The sequence below is a fragment of the Cupressus sempervirens genome, chromosome 8 (genome assembly GCF_028749045.1).
Source record: "Cupressus sempervirens isolate cs-2001-9-10 chromosome 8, ASM2874904v1, whole genome shotgun sequence".
Classification (NCBI taxonomy): Eukaryota; Viridiplantae; Streptophyta; class Pinopsida; order Cupressales; family Cupressaceae; genus Cupressus; species Cupressus sempervirens.
The window spans coordinates 580,696,033-580,717,349 of record NC_143125.1 but is presented as its reverse complement, the minus strand read 5'-3'; the positions used below and the strand labels follow the sequence as shown (position 1 = coordinate 580,717,349).

Genomic DNA, 21,317 nt, shown 5'->3' with positions numbered 1-21,317 from the left:
TACAATTCTTCCAATATGGATTGATTCAGAAAATTCAGTACCAATCAACAGTAACAAATGGCACAATTCATTGGCATTTGAAACCAATTCAAAGTGTAGAAAAGTATGAAAGAAATTCACAATTTCTTCACCTCAAACCCCTCGAACTCCAAATTCACCAAAGTAATAAAATGTCGTCAAGAATAAAATATCCCTCTCCAAGATCTTTCCTTTATAATATTTCAATTCAAAAGGCTTCATGTTTACACTTTTCAATTAAAAAGGCTTCATTTCTCATTTATCAACTTTATGTTACAATATAAAGTTGACAAATAATAAAATCACTTTATTAATTTAACTCCCCAATTGCTCCAAAAATGACCTTTTCAATAATTTAATGATATTCAGACACACAAGGTTCTTGTTTCATGTGCCCATATTTCAAAACTTTTCACCCTGATTCTAGCAAGCAATACCACTTAAGTGTCCATTAAACAATTTCAATTAAAATAGCAACCTTAGTAAATATAATTAAATTATAACTAATAGTGCACCCAACTTGCAAAAATGGCCTAACAACACCAAAATTCAAAATCTGATAGCATAGGAGCTATCCCAACATTAAAAGATGATGAATGATCCTAATTGGGTGACTTACTAAACATAGGCAACCCTCCAAGAATCTTGGAGCCCAAACCAAGATACAAACCTAACATCTGAACGCATCATATAACTCTAAATCATCTAAGCTTATTGGAATCATCTGGTGACTTATTACAAATAGTAAGTACCTCAAAACGGAGCCAAAACTCACAATTGGCCACTAGAGAGCCAAATAACTCCACAACATAGTCCTCTAATCATTGATATCAGCCTACAAGGACCCAACGATACGCTAAACCCATTAACTCTAATGCAACTCAAAAATGGGGACATTGCATGGGTTCCTGTAGGCTAATGAGTAAGGGTTGGAGGCCTTTGGAGGTAGTTGATCCAACAAGATTGCATTATCAGATGATTATTAGAGCTATGACACTTAAGATGAGCATAATATCCCTTTCTGGAGTGATTTTGAATGAATTATTCCACACTATTTTTAGTTAGTTTCGGGCACCAACTAAGCTCGTTGTCAACATTTCTATTTTTAGACATGTTGGTGCGAGCACTAAATATCATTAACCTAATATTTGGTGTAATGTGGTGATTGTATTTTCCATAATGATAAGTTAATATTTTATAAAATTAAATTAAATATTTAGGTTTATCAATATTTAGTATATTTCAAAATAAAGACTAATTGGTGCCAAGATTAAAGTGCAATGAAAATATCTAATAAAGGGGGCCTTTTGGAGACTTAAATGCACTTTATGAAGTTTTTTATTTTATTTTAATATTTTAGAAAGATTAGCTGAGAAAGAACGACCACTTCTGGGGAAAATATTAAAAAGGAAGTTGGAGCTCATTTCTCTTATGCTTAGTTTTGATATTTGATATTGTTATTTCTTTGAAGGAGAAGCCCCTTGCAGACAACACTCTCCAAGTTATTGTGAGATATTCTAGAAACTATTTTATTGATTTCACTTCAGAGGCCACAGTTGGGCATTCTTGAGGAGCTTGTACTTAAGTTTTGGCAAAGTTCGTTGTATATCTGTTTTGCAAAGGTAAATTTGAGGAGACTAAGGAATTTTTTTATTGATCATTCATTGCTTAAGGGTTGGTCAATCATTCCTAGCAACTGGTCATACCAATATGTGGACGGTGTTGAGTTTTCTAGTTTCCAGCTAGGGTTTTGACATGGTGGTTTGGTTACATTGTATTTTTTTTAGTTTGGAAAAGACTCTGTTTCTGAGAGCTTGTTGGAGCTGGTTGCAAGTAAAAAAAATCTATGTTACCAGATTCCTTGTTTAGCCTCAGATCTTGGTTCCAGTGCGAGCCTGATTCAGATTCTTCTTCCATTCTAGCAGGACAGAAATCCAACTTCTTGTTTGTTGTCCTACCAAAAGCTGAACAAAATCATGGGTGCCCAAAAACGGACTCCACATGCCAATTTTCTCTTTATTTTTAATCTAAAAAGCATCTAAACCGTAATTTTGACCACTAAAGCATGCAATTGGTCATTTAGTGATCATTCATTCAACTCTCAAGCATTTTTTGTAAGAACCCATGCAAATCTAACTCTAACAAACATTAGATCGTTTCAGTTTTCAGATGTTCGGCATTTTGTCAAACACTTTGCATGCCAAGTCTAATTCTTGTTTGGCCTTTACAATATCTAAACACCTTTTTAGTTTCTTGAAATATATACTTTTGATCTTTTCTGAAATAGACGAATTACAGGAATGAAACTTCAAAAACAATTGCACACTTGAGTACACTATCTCTGTATTCACTAGATCATAAGATGCAAATACTGACAAAGCCAAATTGAGATGCATCAACAATTACTACAATTAACTAAGGAAAAACATGGAACTGCATGCAATGACGTTGAGTTTCTCTGTAAGTGATTGTAACCACTTGGAATTGCAGATTTCCTTGACCTGGGTGCTAGATCATGAAATGCTAACACCTGTAAAACAAAAATGAGCCCTCTACATTCAACACTGTTCCTCTAATTAAAACCACAGTCTGCAAATATGTATTTTCTTACAATGAGCCACAATAACCAATATAAAATTCAAAACAGCCTTTGAACGAGTGCTGCAATCTGCTAATACTGTGAAACCCAGATTTGTAATTATTGCAGAGATGTAACATGATTATCTGCTCTAAATCACACCATTAATACCAGACATGGCCTCTGCATGAAGCCATTGATATGCACAATTCACTGGCTACAATCAACCAATTCAAAGTGCTTGAACATTTGAGAGTTCGATTCTTCAGACCCTAGAATTTTGAAACCTTTGTTCTAAATTCAACTGCACAATAGAATGAATCAATTTCTACCTCTTTGGCTTTTATATTTTCTCAAGTAGAAATTTATCAAGTACCTTCTCCAATACATTTCACATAACGTACAAATATATTTTCTTTTGATGCATCTGCTTTCGCACTTCTAAAACATTTAATATATCTTCTTTTATATCCTATGTTGACTTAGAGAAATAATAAATAGATACACTCCATTTATTCGAATGTTCATTTAACGCACTCATTTAAGTCAATTGGCCCCCTTTTAATGAATACTTTATATTATAACCCTTAAATAATTAATTATTGATATTCTTTATAAATAATTAATTATTGATATTCTTTATTAATAATTAATACCTGAAACCTGAGACAATAAACTTATTCCACTTAATCAATTGATGAACTTTGCTAATACTGAGTCCAGTTGCACTACTAAATATGGAAACATGGGCATAATTGACTTACTATAAATAGTAAGTCCCAAATGAGAAGCTCTATCGATATTCCCACAACTTCATGCCACAACCAACTATTCAAGTGTGCACTGCTTAGAATAGTAGCCCTAACTTTCTCAAACTAGTAACTTACTGTATATAGTAAGTGTGCAGGTCTAGAACAAAATGCAATCCTGAACTGGACTGGGAATTGCCCTCAGCTCTGCCAACTGGAACCTCTGAATAAATCCATTAGCCTATGAGGGTAAGGAAATAGGCTAATCCTCTTAGAATTGACACTCACAAAATTAAGGACATTACACTTTTGACCATTGTTTGCTTTGTTCTACAGTTGTACCATTTTTTTTAAGGTGGACGCTGCAGAGGACTATGGCCCGATTTAAAGATGTAGGAAATCAATTTCGATATAATGACATTTTAAGACTTTGCAAAATATGAATATAATATATGAGGTATTTATTTATAATTTTATTGGCAATTATGGATTTAACATTTTATAAGTATCATGCTTAACTTATTATTATTATATGTTTGAAGTTTTCGACCAATGATGAATGAACACTAACAATTTACATGTATGAATCTATGAATATAGATACATAAATATATTGAAAATGTATATACATACATACATACATACATACATACATATATATATATATATATATGTATGTATATATATATATATATATATATACATACATATATATATATATATATATATATATATATATATGTACATACATATATATATATATATATATGTACATACATATATATATATATATATATGTACATACATATATATATATATATACCGACAGTATTGGAACCTGCACAAAAAAGAAATTGCCAAATCTCAAAATCTGAATTGGAACCCAAATTTGAATTACAACTAGGACCCAACTACTTAGCAAAAAATTATCAAAGATAATCCTTTTTTTGGTTATATGTGAAATAGATATGTAATGATATCTGATGATCTAGGTTGCCCTTATTTTTGAATAATTTGTAAAATCAGATCAGAAGTAAAATATGGAATTTTTAGCTTCATATATTTTTGAGCTATGTTACATTTCCAAGTCAAGTTACTTTATTATCTGCACTTTCTTTGGCATCTGAACAATATTGGAAACACATTCAAAGATCAAAAATACAAAAGCAAAACTTGGTTACATATTACAAAGAACTTTGCTACTTGTGGTGCCTTACAATCAGCATTCCACGGGGACATGTTCTCCTCGAAACCCATGAATTTTTTGGTAAGGGGACAGCTCGAGGATGGGAAGACACCTCCAAAATGTTTCTCCTCTACACCACCTCTGTCATAGTCGTCCCAGAGACATTTTTCACGAACTGATGTTTCTTTCAGAATGAATGTTGTTGGGGGGTACTTGGAGGTCTCAAAGACTCTTAGATATCCCTCCATTGGGCAAGGCACTCACAAGAATTTCTTGCAAAAAGTCCAAGGAAAGTCCAGTAGCTATATGGGATTGAGAGCTAGAAGAACTAGCACAGATTGATAATGAGCTACAAAGATAGTTGCCGGTTGGTATTGGTGTAGATGATCTTGAGAATATCGGGTCCAGTAGTTTGAGTGATGAGGGCATTGAGGAGTTAGGCAAGAATTTTGGGGATGATTAGGGTCATTAGACTCTACTGCTAGAGTTTATAGTTGTAATATTTACTATCTAGTATTTTTTTTTTGAAGTTTGAACATTGTTGAGTCTTGATAGCTTGATCAATTGATTGTAATTTTGATGATCAGTGGATCACGATTAATATGATATGAAATTAAAAAATTAAAATTTTGAAAATTCTCATTAAATGTCTATATTTGATATTTTCTATTTTGATATTTGTCATTTGAATGCTACTTCTAAACTCTAGTTATTATGTTATACATCTTTATCCCTTTGAAACTAATTTTTCAAGTACTAATAGTATATGTATCATGTCAATACTGCTCCCCTGCCACCATCCCCCCAGCATTCCCATACTAAAGCCCCAAGTACCCCTGTCCTTGAAAAGCGATCCCCCATTCCCACAAGGAAGTGTCCCTAAACCTGGTGGAACACTGCTTCTAATCAAAGGAAATTACGAAGAAATACAATATATATATTAACCATTATTTTCTTAAGTCCCTATAATAAATTTCGTTTCAGTATACCTTCCCACTTCTGATTTATAATGGGTAGGGGCTGTAATAAACCCGGGGAACAAATTTTATCAGCCTTAGTTCATTGACAAGCCAAAAACTCTAATGTGTGTAATGAAATCATCCTTGAGACCCTTTTGAGAAAATCTCTTACTGTCCTTAAAAATATTAAATTTTGTGATACCCTCAATGTCCTACCAAACAGATATAATGAACTGCCCTTTAAGATATTAGTAATTACCATTCATATTTGATTTTGAGTTGATCGAAAATGAACTCATTTGCTACTCTATATGTCATCTTGCAATTTTTCTTCTAGGATATTAGTAGCAAAAGATAACCAAAATATGAGCTTACCAATCAGCAGAGATTACTATCATCAAATATAAGGTAGGGTTCTTAGACAAAGCAATGCCACTATATCCTTTCAATTGTCATTTGCTATGTCAATATATTACTGTTCATTGAAATCCTTCTGTTTGAGGAACTACTTTGTGTTAATTCTGTTAACTCTGGTAACCATGACTGGTCTGAACTACAGATCGTACAGATCCTGTAATGCATGAATAGCCTTAGTTGGATTTGCCTCTTTAATAACCTTAGATGATTAACCTTATCGGCGGCCTCCTTAGGAGCATTTAATAATGTTCTTTTGCATGATTGTTGTTAGTATAATTACTAACTAACTATGTTATCTAGGAGACGCCAATCATGGAATATAATCAATAGTTTATTCATAAGGGCCAACCTAGAAAGAGACATGTCCTTTGAAAGGACATGCCTCTTGGGTGCAATATAAGTATGAGGTAAGAATGAAGTTAGAAAACACAATACACAATCAAGTCTGCTCCTCTACATTACCCCTTATGCGATTTATTGCAGGGATAAGAAAATTTCCAAATATTTTTGGTAACACTTCATACAAGTCTGATATACAAAAGATCATCTTCAGCAAGTAAATTAAAAGCATTATAAGTTTGGTTGTTCAGAATTTGCAGAAACTATACATGGTATCAGAGCTCTGGCAGTCGAACCTAGGCTCTGCAAATTGACAATCAGATTTAAAATATCTAGCAACTCCTTCCACCTTCAATGGCTAGCACAATCAGACCTGAAGATAGCTTTGATGGAAAAGAACACTTTGTTGCTTGGAAATTTAGAATTATGATGATTCTTGAAGATAATGATGTGATACGGTTTGTTGATAAAGAATTCAAGTGACCTGATGCTCCTCCTCATAAAACTATCTGGATTAAAGAAAACAGGAAAGCCATGAAAATCATATTAGATGGGGTTTAAAATGAAATAGTACCTATGCTAATGAAACATCAAACAACATTTAAATGCATATGAAGTTAATAATGCAACTAGAACCCTTGCACTCAAAAGGAAACTAAATAATATATAGATAAAGAAGGGAGAATCTATGAATTCATACTTCCATAATTGAAGACAAAGAGCTAACACTTACGGCTATAGATGGGTTACCGGATTCATGGGAAACATTCTCAGAAGGAGTAAGTGCTAGAGACAATCTTCCAGACTTCAATAGACTTAAAGGAGATTGCCTTCAAAAAGAATTTAGGAAACTTAAGAGAGGAGGAAAATTGACAACTGAAAATGAAGAACTTCATGTTCTCAACACAAATTCCTATAAAGGTAAGAAGAAGCACTTCAAGAAGAAGATGGGTAATCAAAGAAATCACAAACCTAAGAAAGATATATCCAAAATAAATGCTTCAAATGTGAAAAATTTGGACACTGCAAATCTAATTGCCCTGAGAATTCAAAGCAACAAGTAAATTGTACAAATGTTACTAGGAAAGAAGAAAACTATGATCCTAAAAAACGTGTATTGTATTCTCCACTATAAAATGATGTATCAAGCACAACATGGGTAATTGATAGTGGATCATCTGGACACATTACAAGATACAAAGAAGTACTAGACTCAATATCAAAAGAAGTTAATGGTGAAGTTACCATAGGTGATAATTCCAATAATTCAGTCAAAGGAATTGGGAACTGCACCTTGAAACTGAAGTCAAGTATTTGTCTCCATCTCAAAAGAGTACTCTATGTACCAGGAATAAAGAGGAACCTAATCTCTGTTACAACACTTGAAGATGATGGACATAGTGTTGCATTCATGGATGGTAAAGTGATGACCTAGTCTAAGAACTCTTTATTTAAGAAATCAAAGTTCATTTATCAAAGAAAGGGATACTTGTATGAATTAAACATAGAACCTATTCAAGCCTTAATTCATGAAGTTGCTGATATAAATGAAATGTGGCATAGAAGGTTAGGACATCTAAACTTCAAAGCCTTATCAACTATGGAGAAGATGGTTACTGGTTTACCTAAGTTGAATAAAGATTATTCAAGCATATGCAAAGGATGTGCTCTAGGTAAGATCACCAAAAGTTAATTTCATGATAGCACTAGAAAAACTAACAACGTTTTGGAATTAGTCCACTTAGATTTATGTGGTACTATATACTTTTTATAGATGACCAAAGAAAGAGATACTTCATTTAAGAAATCAAAGTTCATTCATTTATAGTCTAAGAACTCTTCATTTAAAAAATCAAAGTTCATTCATCAAAGAAAGGGATACTTGTATGAATTAAACATAGAACCTATTCAAGCCTTAATTCATGAAGCTGCTGATATAAACGAAATGTGGTATAGAAGGTTAGGACATCTAAACTTCAAAGCCTTATCAACTATGGAGAAAATGGTTACTGGTTTACCTAAGTTGAATAAAGATTATTCAAGAATATGCAAAGGATGTGCTCTAGGTAAGATCACCAAAAGTAATTTCATAATAGCACTAGGAAAACTAACAACGTTTTGGAATTAGTCCACTTAGAGATGGAAAACAGGGATTTACTTCTTAAAATGTAAACAAGCAGAAGAAATCCTTAAATTTTAAAGAATTCAAAACCTTAATTGAAAACTTATCAGGACACAAAATTAAAACTCGTAGGACTGATAATGGAGGGGAATATACTTAAGACTTGTTTAAAAAATTTTGTAAAAAAGCAAAGAATTAAGTGGGAGTATATTGTTCCTTATAACCCATAGCAAAATGGGGTAGCAAAAAGGAAGGATAGAACAATTATAGAAGCAGCAAGAGCTATGATATTTGATCCAAATTTAGAATATTATCTTTGGGCAAAAGCCTCTTGTACTACCGTCTATATCCAAAACAAAAGTCCTCACTCCCACCTTAGAGATAAAACTCCTAAAGAAGTCTTTTCTAAGGTTAAACCAAATATAAGCCATCTTAAGATATTTGGGTGCCCAGTATACATAAATGTTCCAAAAGAAAAGAGAACTAAGTTAGAACCCTTTGGGAGGAAAGGTATTTTTGTCTGGCATAGTGAAACATCTAAGGCATATAGAATTTTCATACCTGGTCAAAAAAACATTTAACTTAGTAGGGATGTAATATTTGAAGAAGATTTAGCATTCAAAAGAGGCCTTAGTTCTGAAGATCCTACATATATACCTAGTTCTAAAGAAAATCATGAATCTGAGTTTTAGAGGGAGAACATTGAAGAAACTGAAGATGAAATTCAAAATCTTAATCTTGAGGAAACTCAAAATCCTAAGAAAAGAACACTTTGGGCTATTAAGACTATAGAGGAAGCACAAGACTTCGCTGCACCATCTAGAACCTTCAGAGAAAGCAAAAGACCCAAAAGATTTTCTAGTTATGCAACAAACATGAGTGATTTATCTAAGTCAGAACCAACCAATGTTTCAAATGCTATTAAACTTACAGCTTGGAAGGATGCTATGATGAAAGAATACCAATCCATTATTAAGAATGATGTTTGGGAAATTGTTCCTAGGCCTAAAGGAAAATTTGTTGTTTATTGTAAGTGAATATTTGAAATCAAGCATGTTGCTGATGGTAGCATTGAAAAATATAAAGCCAGATTTGTAGCCAGGGGATTCTCTCAGATGGAGGGAATTGATTATGAAGAAACCTTTGCTCCAATTGCCAGATACACCTCTGTAAGGGCAGTCCTAGCTATTGCAACATCAAAGGGATGGAAAGTACATCAGATGGATGTGAAAACAACATTTCTAAATGGAAAGATTACAGAAGAGGTATATTTGGAACAACTTGAAGGATTTGAAACTCATAACCCTAAAGTCTTTGTTTGTAGGCTCAAGAAAGCTCTCTATGGGCTTAAACAGGCTCCAAGGGAATGGTATGAAAGAATTGATAAGTATTTCTCCAGTTTAGGATTCTCCAAGAATGAAGCTGATCCAAATATCTATTATAAAAGGGATAAAGATGATATGCTAATTTTGATACTATATGTTGATGATTTACTAATAACAGGGGATGATCAATACAAGAAAGATCTAATCAGAGAATTTGAAATGAAATATTTAGGACTCCTCCATTACTTCCTAAGACTAGAAATATGGCAGAACTTTGACAGCATCATACTTAATCAAAGAAAGTATACATTAGACATCTTGAAGAGATTTGGAATGTGGAACTGTAGACCTATGTCTTCTCCTATGGAGACTAATCTACATAAACTTAAGGAAACAACAACAAAATCACTCTCCATAGATTCTACTCTTTACAGATAGAAGATTGGGTCTCTTATGTACTTGGTTAATACAAGAGCTAATATTTGCTATGTTGTTATTGCTTTAAGTCAGTTTATGTGTGAGCCAAAGGAGATTCACCTAGTTGCAGTCAAACACATCATGAGATACTTACAAGGCACTCTTAATTTTGGGCTCAAGTATGAGAAATTTGACTTGCACTTACATGAGTACACAGACTCGAATTGGGCTGGAAGTGTTATTGATAGGAAAAGCACTTCAAGATGTTGTTTCAGTTGAGGCTCAGAGATAATATTTTGGATATGCAGAAAGCAAGCATCAGTAGCACAGAGCTCCACAAGAGCTGAATACATTGCCATAGCAATGGCCTCTCGGAAGGTAGTTTGGCTTAGAAAGTTACTTGTGGGATTATTTGGTCAACCCATGAATCCTACTATTATTCATTGTGATAATTAGAGTTCCATCAAGCTTTCTATGATCCAATTTTTCATGAGAAGTCCAAACATATTGAAATTCCTTACCATTATGTAAGAGATATGGTAGACAGGAATAATGTAAAATTAGAATATATTTGCACTGCAGATCAGATAGCAAATATTCTTACCAAACCTCTCTCTCGAGTGAAGATAGATCACTTCAGGAAAAGACTTGGTATGGTTGAATTATAATACATTTGTATTCTTTAATTATTAATGAAATAATTTTGAGTCAAAATTATCATTGTCAGGCTATTGACTGTTATGGGCTCCACCATTTGTATTCATTATTTAAGAGGTGATGATCTCTAAGATAATGAACACTTTTATAAAAGACATTATGAGAGATGATGATCTCTTAGATAATGTACTATACAGTAGAGAACTACTGTTAGATCTGGATGAGTTCAAGGTCACATTGTGATATAGACATTTCTATGCCTATGAGTCACAACTTGGATAAAGGAAGAATTTAATCATTCTTTGGATTTTATCCTATGAACTGGTAGATCTTAACTCAGGATCATATTGTGATATAGGCCTGCCAATACCTATGAGTCGCAACTTGTATAAAGGAAGAATTTAATCATTCTCCAGATTTTATCCTGTATGTCGCATTCCATGCAATACTGTTATCACTATTTTAAGTGATAAGTCATATCATAGGTATATTAATATGACATAGTATCATATGTTCAATAATACCACATGCTCAAAAGATTCAGATAGATATAGAGTATCAATCTATGCTTGTTCATCTTAATTGATGATGCTAGATATGTCATTTCTCAGTATGATTAACAAGTTAAGAGGGAGTGCTAATTTTGTAACTTTGGTAATCATGACTGATCTGAACTACAGATCGTACAGATTCTGTAATGCATGAATATCCTTACTCGGATTTGCCTCTTTAATAACCTTAGATGATTAACCTTATCGGCGGCCTCCTTAGGAGCATTTGATAATGTTCTTTTGCATGGTTGTTGTTAGTATAATTACTAACTAATTATGTTTTCTAGGAGACGCCAATCATGGAATATAATCAATAGTTTATTCATAAGGGCTGACCTAGAAGGGACATGTCCTTTGAAGGGACATGCCTCTTGGGTGTAATATAAGTATGAGGTAAGAATGAGGTTAGAGAACACACAATAACAATCAAGTATGCTCCTCTACATTACTGCCTTATGCGATTTATTGCAGGGATAAGAACATTTCCAGAATAGTTATTATACTATTGGTAACACTTCATACAAGTCTGATATACAAAAGATCATCTTCAGCAAGTAGATTAAAGGCATTATAAGTTTGGTTGTTCACAATTTGCAAAAACTTTACACTTTGAACTGTCGTGGTTTGTTTTTACCACAAATTTGCTACCAAATAAATATTTTCTACATTTAGCCAAAGTGTGCAAAAAGGCAACCAACTCTTTGTCATCTATGGAGAGCCTTTCCTCAGGTTTGTAATAACTACAATCTTTTTTTATTTAAATCATAGCTCAGAATACACATGCCAAAAAATCATTTATCTGCTGTTGTTGAGTGCTGATAAAAAATTCAACTCATTGGCACTCGTCAAACATTTGACAGAACATTGAACCCATAAAAAAATCTGTATTTACAATTTATTGATTAGAAACAGTTGCTACTCACAATTATATTGGCATTTTAACAAAAAGTTGTCACGCGTTGAATAAATCTTTGACAATTTCACAAACACTTTATATTCATTGAGTAATTTCACAAATAATTGATGTAATATTTGACCTTATGCTGCAACTGATATAATACTGATGTGTGCTAGTCTGAACTTTCCTGAAGGACTGTTCACGTTAAAATATTAAGTAGCTCAAAATATCTAGAAGTTAGAAACACAATTTATTGTGGCTGATCATATAAATGAGTGGTCCAATTGGGATATCCTTGACTGATATAGAAAATTATTAGTTGGTCATCAAGTAAAAAGCACCCAAAATTGCTTAAACTTCAAGCTAATACAAATTATCAACTTCTATAACTGCTACAGCCCCTTCAAAGCCTTTATGATTGCATGCTTTCTTTGGCACAACTGTCAAGAGTTCTAAGTAAAAGGACTTTCCAGTAAGCATTTTTTTCCTGTTAAAGTGGAATATAGAGACCTGATAGCCATCAAACTTATCCCATAAAGCAGTACTGCATGTATTAACCTTCATACACCCCTAAAGTTCTTAGCGGCCAAATGAGATTGCTATTATAAGTGAGAGATAGCAATCTTAATTCCCAATCTCCTATTCTGATCTGAATGGTAGAGCTTGTAAAAGGTCCTAATTGTGATAGGATTCTCCTTTATACAGCCCCATAAATTCATTAAACTCAGCAATTCAACTTTGATGTTTTTATACCCCATGGGCTGGTGATAGTGACAAAGGTGAAGTCCTAATTTCTAATTTCATTGGGACTTTTTCATATTTTACCTTTTATTATGTGTTAAGGATGGATGCGTTGCAACTCACAATACTAAAGTCCCATGGCTCCTATCTTAATCTCTTAAAAATTTATCTTTAACAACTACTAACATTCCAAGAGTGACAGCTAGGAAAAATGAAGTTTCATGACTCCTCCATGTGGGTGACATCCCCTATTTCAACTCCCAAAAAGACAAATCAAATATCAACAAGAGTCCCAATAACTTTTGAACTCCTCTTGTCAAGAAGGGTGACCTGCCTTCTATAGCCTCACATTCAAATCAACAAGTGAAATATTTTTAAATGCAAATTAAATAAACTCAAATCTGGATGCCAGCCTTCATACCTCTTCAAACCCTTCAGAAATTACATGCAAATCATAAACCCAAGTCTCTATAATTTTTATTTGCTTGCAAATATCACACAGATTATTCAGAAATCCTTCCCTATAAAACATACCTAAACCCATGAAGATAATTAAACCTTCAGCACAAATCTATTACTGGAAAATCTTCAGTAACGTGAAATCAGATTGACACCATTTGCAAATCAGCTAGGGAAGATCTCTCACAGAAGAAACCAATTTCCCTTACAATTTTGTCCTAGGAATTGAAAAGTTAACAACAAATCAAAAACCCAAAAAGAATTACACCAAAATGAACAATCAAGAATGATCAAGAGTTTCTTCAGCCTCTTCTGTAAACCTTTGTGGAAGTTTCCAGAATTATATTTTATACTCACAGTATGAATAATAATTCATTTTGCTCCACAGATGTGACTTTATTTTATTATTATTTTTTTGGACACTTTATTCACTTAAAGTTCACCTTGATAAAGAATTGATAAGTTATCTGTTAATTCACCTTTTGACAACTTAAATATTAATCCTTTATTATTTTTATTAATTTCCATATATATTAGAAGTTAAAAGTACAAAAATAGCCCAAAGGTGAACTTTGAATGCATGAACATACTCAATAGCTCATGGAAGATCCAACTAAATCATAATTGACACTTTCCAAAAATAGAATTCGAAGAAGTTTGAACTAGAGCCTCAGAACACAATGCAAATATATGAACTTCAATGCAAAAAGATTGGCGCTCTAGAAGAAAGCTAGATTTATCAGAGATGTTGGAATGACCATAAATAAAGAAATTATGTGGTTTTCTAAGCGTGTGACTCTCAAAGGCAACTGGATACTTATTTTGAATCAAATCTCTCTCTAGAAGAGTCACGTTCCAACACAAAAGGGAAAGAGAAATTAGGAATAGCCAACACAAGGGAGGAGCTAATTACATCTTTTAATTTGTCAAAAGTATGTTGCACATCTAACCAAGGATCCTTCCTTAGTGAGACAACTAAGGCTACTAAAAGTTGAGAAAATCCTTAACAAATCTTCTATAGTCCCATGTATGCTCTCAACTGATTTTTTTTTAGATTCAATTTCTTATATTTCTTGGTCTTCATCACATGTCACCTCAATATAATGAACTTTTCTCAGGTCAAGGCATCGGTGACCTAGTTCCCAAGGTTCTTTATAAGTAAACAGATTTTCTTCTGCCATAGTAAAACACCTGGTTTGGAATTTGAAATTGTGACTCTTGATCTTCAATGGTTGGCTTCTAGCATGGAGGTTCTTTCTAAAAAATAAAATTTCTAAGTTATGACTCTCGGTCTTCTATAGGTGGTTGTCAGCATGGTTGCACAAAGAGAGCTGATATTAGTCTCATGGCTGTTCTTGCAAGAGCTTGTTTGGATCTCAGATTGATTCTCACATGAGAAAAATATTTGTAGATGATTAACAATATTAAAAATAATAATATGTTCTACTTAAGGTAGTTTAAGTTCATTAAATGATACATCATTTCCATGAGGTATCTTCGACGAGGAATCTTGCCTAAAGAGTTATTCTAGAGCAAATAGCCTTGAGTAGTATGACACATGCCATGCATTTTAGTGGGCTCACATACTGCAGCAAAATATAAAAGAAATGTAAGGTCAATATTAAGAAAAAACTTGCAAATTTTAAATGGTAGTTCAATATCCTACTTAGATTAACAAACATGAAAAACTTTTTAATAAATATTACATATCTTCTCTTTACATGGGCAAATCCTTCCCTTTCTGTATGTAATATACCGGGCAGGAAATTCCGGCAATATTCTAACAGTAAATTTGATTAGCTAGCCAAAAAAATCACTCAATCATCATATATGACCAGGAAACAAAAATTGATCCATCAAAGTTATAAGGCATCCTAAAACAAGATTACAGACATTAAAACTTAAAAGTAACCTAATCCCTGAAAATCTGAAATTACCAATTAGCATATATGTTAGTGGTAGATAATAAAAAATTTATAGGAAAACTTCTGTTGTATTTTCCTTCCATTTATAACACAAGCAATGAACTTCATTGATAATTTATAGAGAGAACTATTGAAGTAATTGTCACCTCTGGCTCCAGTATATTCTTGCAGTACAAAAAATGGGTCACCCAAAGTAGTTTGTGAAGTATCAACTTGAAACGCACAATCTATAAGCTTTCCTTTTGAATTGCAGCTCTTCATGTAATTTGAGAAATTAGAAATAGAGGCACAGGAATCCACTCCTCCGAAAACATTGCAACTTGTTATATTCTGTTTGGTATACTCATCACCTATTATTTTTAACATGAACTTCTGAGATGATGCTGGCAAATTTTCAATGCTCTCTCTTGCTTTCAAAAAGCTTATCAGTTGAATCAGACCTGCATTATCAGGAGAAGTCATAACATCACATATTATTTAGCACACATTTTTTCAATGTGGGTGAAAATAGCTTGGTAAGTACTGTTGCAACATTTGTGTCAACAAAACAGTGACCTAAAGCTTTTTTTGGGGGGAGAGAAAATTGCACTCACAAAAAAAAAATTTACCAGAGAATGCAGACAAGGAAGCAGGGTCCAAACATCATAAGCTATGTCAAACTTCAAATGATCAGTTTTTATTTTGAATTTTAAAATATTTGCATGAAGTACATAAGAACATGCAATAAATTAATTTGACTTAAGAGTCTCTGCCTCACTAGAAACAAAAAGCAATCTTACATAAGAGTTGGAAGAAAAATATAGAATTCCAGCAACTAATTACATGAACGACTCCCTCCTAAGAAAAAACCCTAGTTACTGAATTCGTACATTTAGGCCCTAAACCAGATCCAGGTCCATACCGGATCCAAATTCGTGAACCATTTGTGCCGGATTTGCTTAGGTTCTGGAGTTGACCTTGTGGATTCGTCTGGATTCACAAACCACAAATCCACAAGGTCAAATTTGGATCCTGGACAAATCCAACATGAATCCATCACGAATCCATGCAAAACGGGGAGATTCTGGCATGAATTTGTCATGAATCCCCAAGGACCCACATGCCAAACTTGGAATAAATACATACGGATTCATATGTGTGTGTGTGTGTGTAGTCACAACTCCTTACAAATCATAATGGGAAAAAATCACAAATCCATAAATTCGATTCTCGAACCCAAACCCGACCACAAACCCGAACTAGCAACTAAGGAAAAAACTGAATGAAAAAAGGGGTTTTGCTAGGGTCTAGTGATTTCCTGGATTTTTTGTGGATCTCTTTGTGTTTCAGTATTAATTTGTTTATCTCTGTGATCTCCAATTCCTCCTTTAATGACTCTGACTCCTAGGTGGGAGGAAGACCACCCTTCCTCCCCTTTGTTCAAGGATAAAATGGTCAGAACTAGATCTTTGTTTAAAGGAAAAGAAAAATTGATGTAGTGTTATTGATTGTAGGAAAAAATACAATGAATATGGCGGAGGACCAAATTCTTGCATGCTACCCTTTGTGTTATCTCTACTTAATAATTTGGGCGTTGGTCTATTTAGGAAAAATGTTCATACCTTCAAGGTAGAAGTTCAATTTGTCATCCCTAGTACAACTTTCTCTGTAAGAGCTAATTTCATGGGCCAAGAAGAATTGAAAGACCTAAGGAGAATGTGAACTCTAATCCTATGCTAAGGGTCGTTTCAAAGTTGTTTTTGCTAATGGAGACCTAATCATTTCAGAGTTTTTGCTAATGGAGACCTATTTATTTCAAAATGCAGACCTACTCATGAAAAACTAGCATATGGGATTCAAGTTTTAAGAAGAAATACCCACTATGTTAATTCAGTGAATGAATACACATGCACAACCTTCCATAAGAATGTTTGGTCTCCCTATATCTTTGTGATAATTGCCAAAGCATTAGAGGTGGCATTGATATCATTTAGCCTTATCAAAGGAGATTTCAATTGTTCTATGCTAGAACTTGTGTCAAATTAGACCACACTCTACAGCGCCGATTCCCGTTGAGACAGGTTTCAGATCAGCTTACCACCTCCTTCATGCCCGCGCCTCTGACACGAGGCTTGAAGAGGACACTTGGCTTGCCTAACTTCGGGCACATAGGTTTGTGAGACCTCATAAGAGCTACTCTCTATCATAGCACCCCACCTTTAGGGCTTCTCTAAGACAGTTTGAGCACAACCCTTGGCCCAGATCTTATCTTTCGATCACAGACTACTTCTTGGCTAGGCAGCCTTAGTGGCTTCATTTTTTGTTCTTCTAGTCTCTTGGCTTCTTGTTTGCTCTTTCCCTGGGCACCATTTGGTGTCCCACTATTGGTTGTGGCCTTTTTTTTTTTTTTTCCAATCCCTTGGACCCTCTTTATGGTCTCTTGTTGGATATTAATAGATTCATCTTATCTTATCATAAGTTGACTAGCAAGTGCTAGACCGTCAACTCCCTCTTTGCACTCTTTTTGATGGGTGCAACTACCATAATACAATTTGCTAGACCATTTCCCACATCTCGTTTTTTCTTTTCACTATCATAGATTAGCTAGCGCACCAATATTCCCTAGCCTGTATCATCTAAGATTGCCTTATTCTCTCCTCCATGATTTTGCAGCATGACACACTTTTTCATTCAGTGGATCAAGGAGTCTTATCTTGTTTTTGATGTGGGCTCTTGCTCTTTTAAGGTGACTATTTGTACTTTTGCAGTAGCTTTTTGAGCATGATGCTAGCGGTTGAGACATTTTATTTAGCATGATCTCTTTAAATAGCTGACTTGGAATCTTAGTAAGCTTTAGGATTTTGTTGTTGTTTTATGCATCCTTGCATATGGATGTACGAGTTAAGATCCTTGGTTTAGAGGCTTGTGTCCTTAAACTTAGTGATGTCTTATCTTCGTTCAAATTCCCCATGATCTTCATCTTTCTCTCTCTTTCTTCTACTTTACCATGAGCATGAGGTGGACTCAACTCCTTCTAAAGTGAGCGCTAAATGTATCATCCTAAAAGTAAGAACCCTTAATTAGGTGCAAATTTTAGCTCCATTATAGTCTGTATGGGTTCCCACATTGATTTCACATTCTCCTAGCAATTACTAGACCTTCAAATTAACATTAAAAGTTCTATATTGACTCGATTTCCTAAAAGCTCGAGGTTGGTCCTCTTTTCTAAGAGTGCTCCTCTATTTTCCCTCCAATCAAATAATTCATTTGACCTTCTAGGACATATCTTACCATTTATGGCATTTTCATCCTCTCCTAACATCAAAATGATCTAATTCCTCTTTTCTCGCTTCTACCTTATTGCCCAAGGACCTAAGACAAATTTTAGCTCATTCTCCAAGGTATAGGTCACCAATGCCAAATTGTTCCTAGGGTTTTGGGCCCAAATTTTGCTAAGATCCCAATATCAAGGTCCTCTTCTGATTTGCTTCGGTGATAAGCCTCCCAAAGTTATAACCTCCGAAATAATGGATTTAGTGTATTAACCCCCTATATATCCTCATTTGGATATCATTTACTAATTGCAAGCATTCAATTTCAAGATTTTAAGCATTCATGGGCAATCAAAAAAGAAAATTGGAGTTCAAGATCTCTTATTCAATCAAGCCTATAAGTCTTCAATGCTTCTTATTTATCTAGCATTGTAGCAAACTACAACATCCATCATTTAAGGGTTTGGTTTCATGATTTCCTACTAGGTTTTTTTGGAGTTCAAGCTATTGCATCAACACTTGTTATTACATCCAAAGAGGCATTGCATAATCAAGGTATAAATTAATTTATGGTTCAAATCAAGCTTTCATTTCATCTTTTCTTATGTGATTTCAATTCAATTTCAAAGTTGATTCCTAAGTAGAAGTTTGACAAAGGTAAACCCCTTTCCACAACTTTTTTCTCATTTTCTATGTGCATGAGCAAGTTATGGAGTCATTAGATCTTTTCTAGGTAGTGCAAGAACAATTGAGGAAAACCTAGAAATTTCAAACAAAATTGCCAAGTACAAATCTCATTTGGCGACTTGTCCTTGCCACTTTCAGCTCAAATTTGGGAGGGAGTTAGTTCACGACCTTCAAGTCTTAGATCTACAATTACATCTCATTCTTGTACTCTAACAGTCAAAAATTCAGGTCTAAAAGCTCACTATTTCTATTCCATTTTCAGGTGCATTCAAATCCTCTTCCATCCTCCTCCACATCAGTTTTCTCAATTGATTTATATCAGATCTATGCTTATTCAGTCCTTTGTATATCAATACCATTCTTCTCTCTCAATTAGAAACAACAAAAGGAATTAAAAACCTATCGAGGAATTGATGTCTCATCAAGTGGTGTTAATCATATTTATCCTTAGGTGGTCTTGCATTCCAATGTGTAATATGAACTAGGGAAAGTAGCCCTTTTAAATGATCCCCATTTTCTACTATAAAGCTAGATATTAACAAATCTCTCCTTTTATTTGAGTCTTTCTTTCTTTAAACATTTCCCTCTGTTAGATCGTCGTTGTCATTTAATTGCCATATAATTGTAGTGTGTTTTTGTATGAAGTGTCTTAAATATCCTTTCTATTGTTTTAGCTTTCACCTTTATCACCTAGTTACTAGATTCACATGTTGGACACCGGATCCAAATTCAGGTCCAATCCGAGTCCGGATCCGCATATGGATCCGTGAGGATCCAAGTAGGATCCACTCGAATCCACATGAAAGGGAGGTAAAAAAACATTATAAAGTGGGCCCCAACTAAGTTTTTAATTTTTTTTTGGGCAAACCCTAAAAACAACCGTTTTTAAGTCATTATGCAAGTTCATTTACACTTACATTTGCTCTCTCATAGTTGCTTGTTTCAAGTAAAGTGCTTGAATTTGAAGGAGATCGGTTCTGGAGCTCCAAATACCTTGCAAGAAGTGTTTACGGTATGCATTTCAAGAAGTGTTTACGGTATGCAAGAAGTGTTTACTGTAGGCAAAAAAACATTATAAAGTGGGCCCCAACTAAGTTTTTAATTTTTTTTTGGGAAAACCCTAAAAACAACCGTTTAAGTCATTATGCAAGTTCATTTACACTTACATTTGCTCTCTCATAGTTGCTTGTTTCAAGTAAAGTGCTTGAATTTGAAGGAGATCGGTTCTGGAGCTCCAAATACCTTGCAAGAAGTGTTTACGGTATGCATTTCAAGAAGTGTTTACGGTATGCAAGAAGTGTTTACGGTAGGCAAAAAAACATTATAAAGTGGGCCCCAACTAAGTTTTTAATTTTTTTTTGGGCAAACCCTAAAAACAACCGTTTAAGTCATTATGCAAGTTCATTTACACTTACATTTGCTCTCTCATAGTTGCTTGTTTCAAGTAAAGTGCTTGAATTTGAAGGAGATCGGTTCTGGAGCTCCAAATACCTTGCAAGAAGTGTTTACGGTATGCATTTCAACCATAATTTTTAGTTCTTTCATAGATTATTGATTTATTTCTAGTTTTCCAAAGTTTCAAGTTTTTGTGTAAGTGTTAAGCATAGTTTTCTTCGAATTTTTTCTAGATTGGAAGAATAGAACAATGAGTAGTCAAGGCTCAGTGAGTGGGGCTGGATCAGAAAACTTCAAAATTCATAAGGGGTCTCCTTTATGGAGAAACACAACAAGAATCACACAATGTCCTGGCAATAGGGCATTCATATGGAAATGTAATTATTGCAATGTACAACATAGAAGCTCCTATTCTCGAGTGTAACTACATTTTTTGGGCCCTGCGGATGAAGGTATTAACATGTGTCAGAGTAGTGGGTCAAATAAGAAGAAAGTACCAGCTACACAAATAGTAGCGTTAGCAAAAGAGCAAGAAGATACTGAAAGAGCAGTTGCAAAAGCAAAACTTGGTGCTTCCAAAAAAACAAATACACCAACACCACCATCCAATCAAACAAGCACAAGAACACATCCTTTTCTTCCT

At 34.0% G+C, this 21,317-nt stretch overlaps 1 protein-coding gene across 1 annotated transcript in view; it reads right to left on the bottom strand.

The window, feature by feature from the left end:
* Positions 1 to 21,317, bottom strand: part of LOC149543755 (uncharacterized) — a 124,085-nt gene that overhangs the window by 70,085 nt on the left and 32,683 nt on the right. The window contains exon 2 of the mRNA XM_089798448.1: positions 15,488 to 15,781. Within this exon, the coding sequence (XP_089654574.1) occupies positions 15,488 to 15,781 (294 nt within the window). The remainder of the gene's footprint in view (positions 1 to 15,487; positions 15,782 to 21,317) is intronic.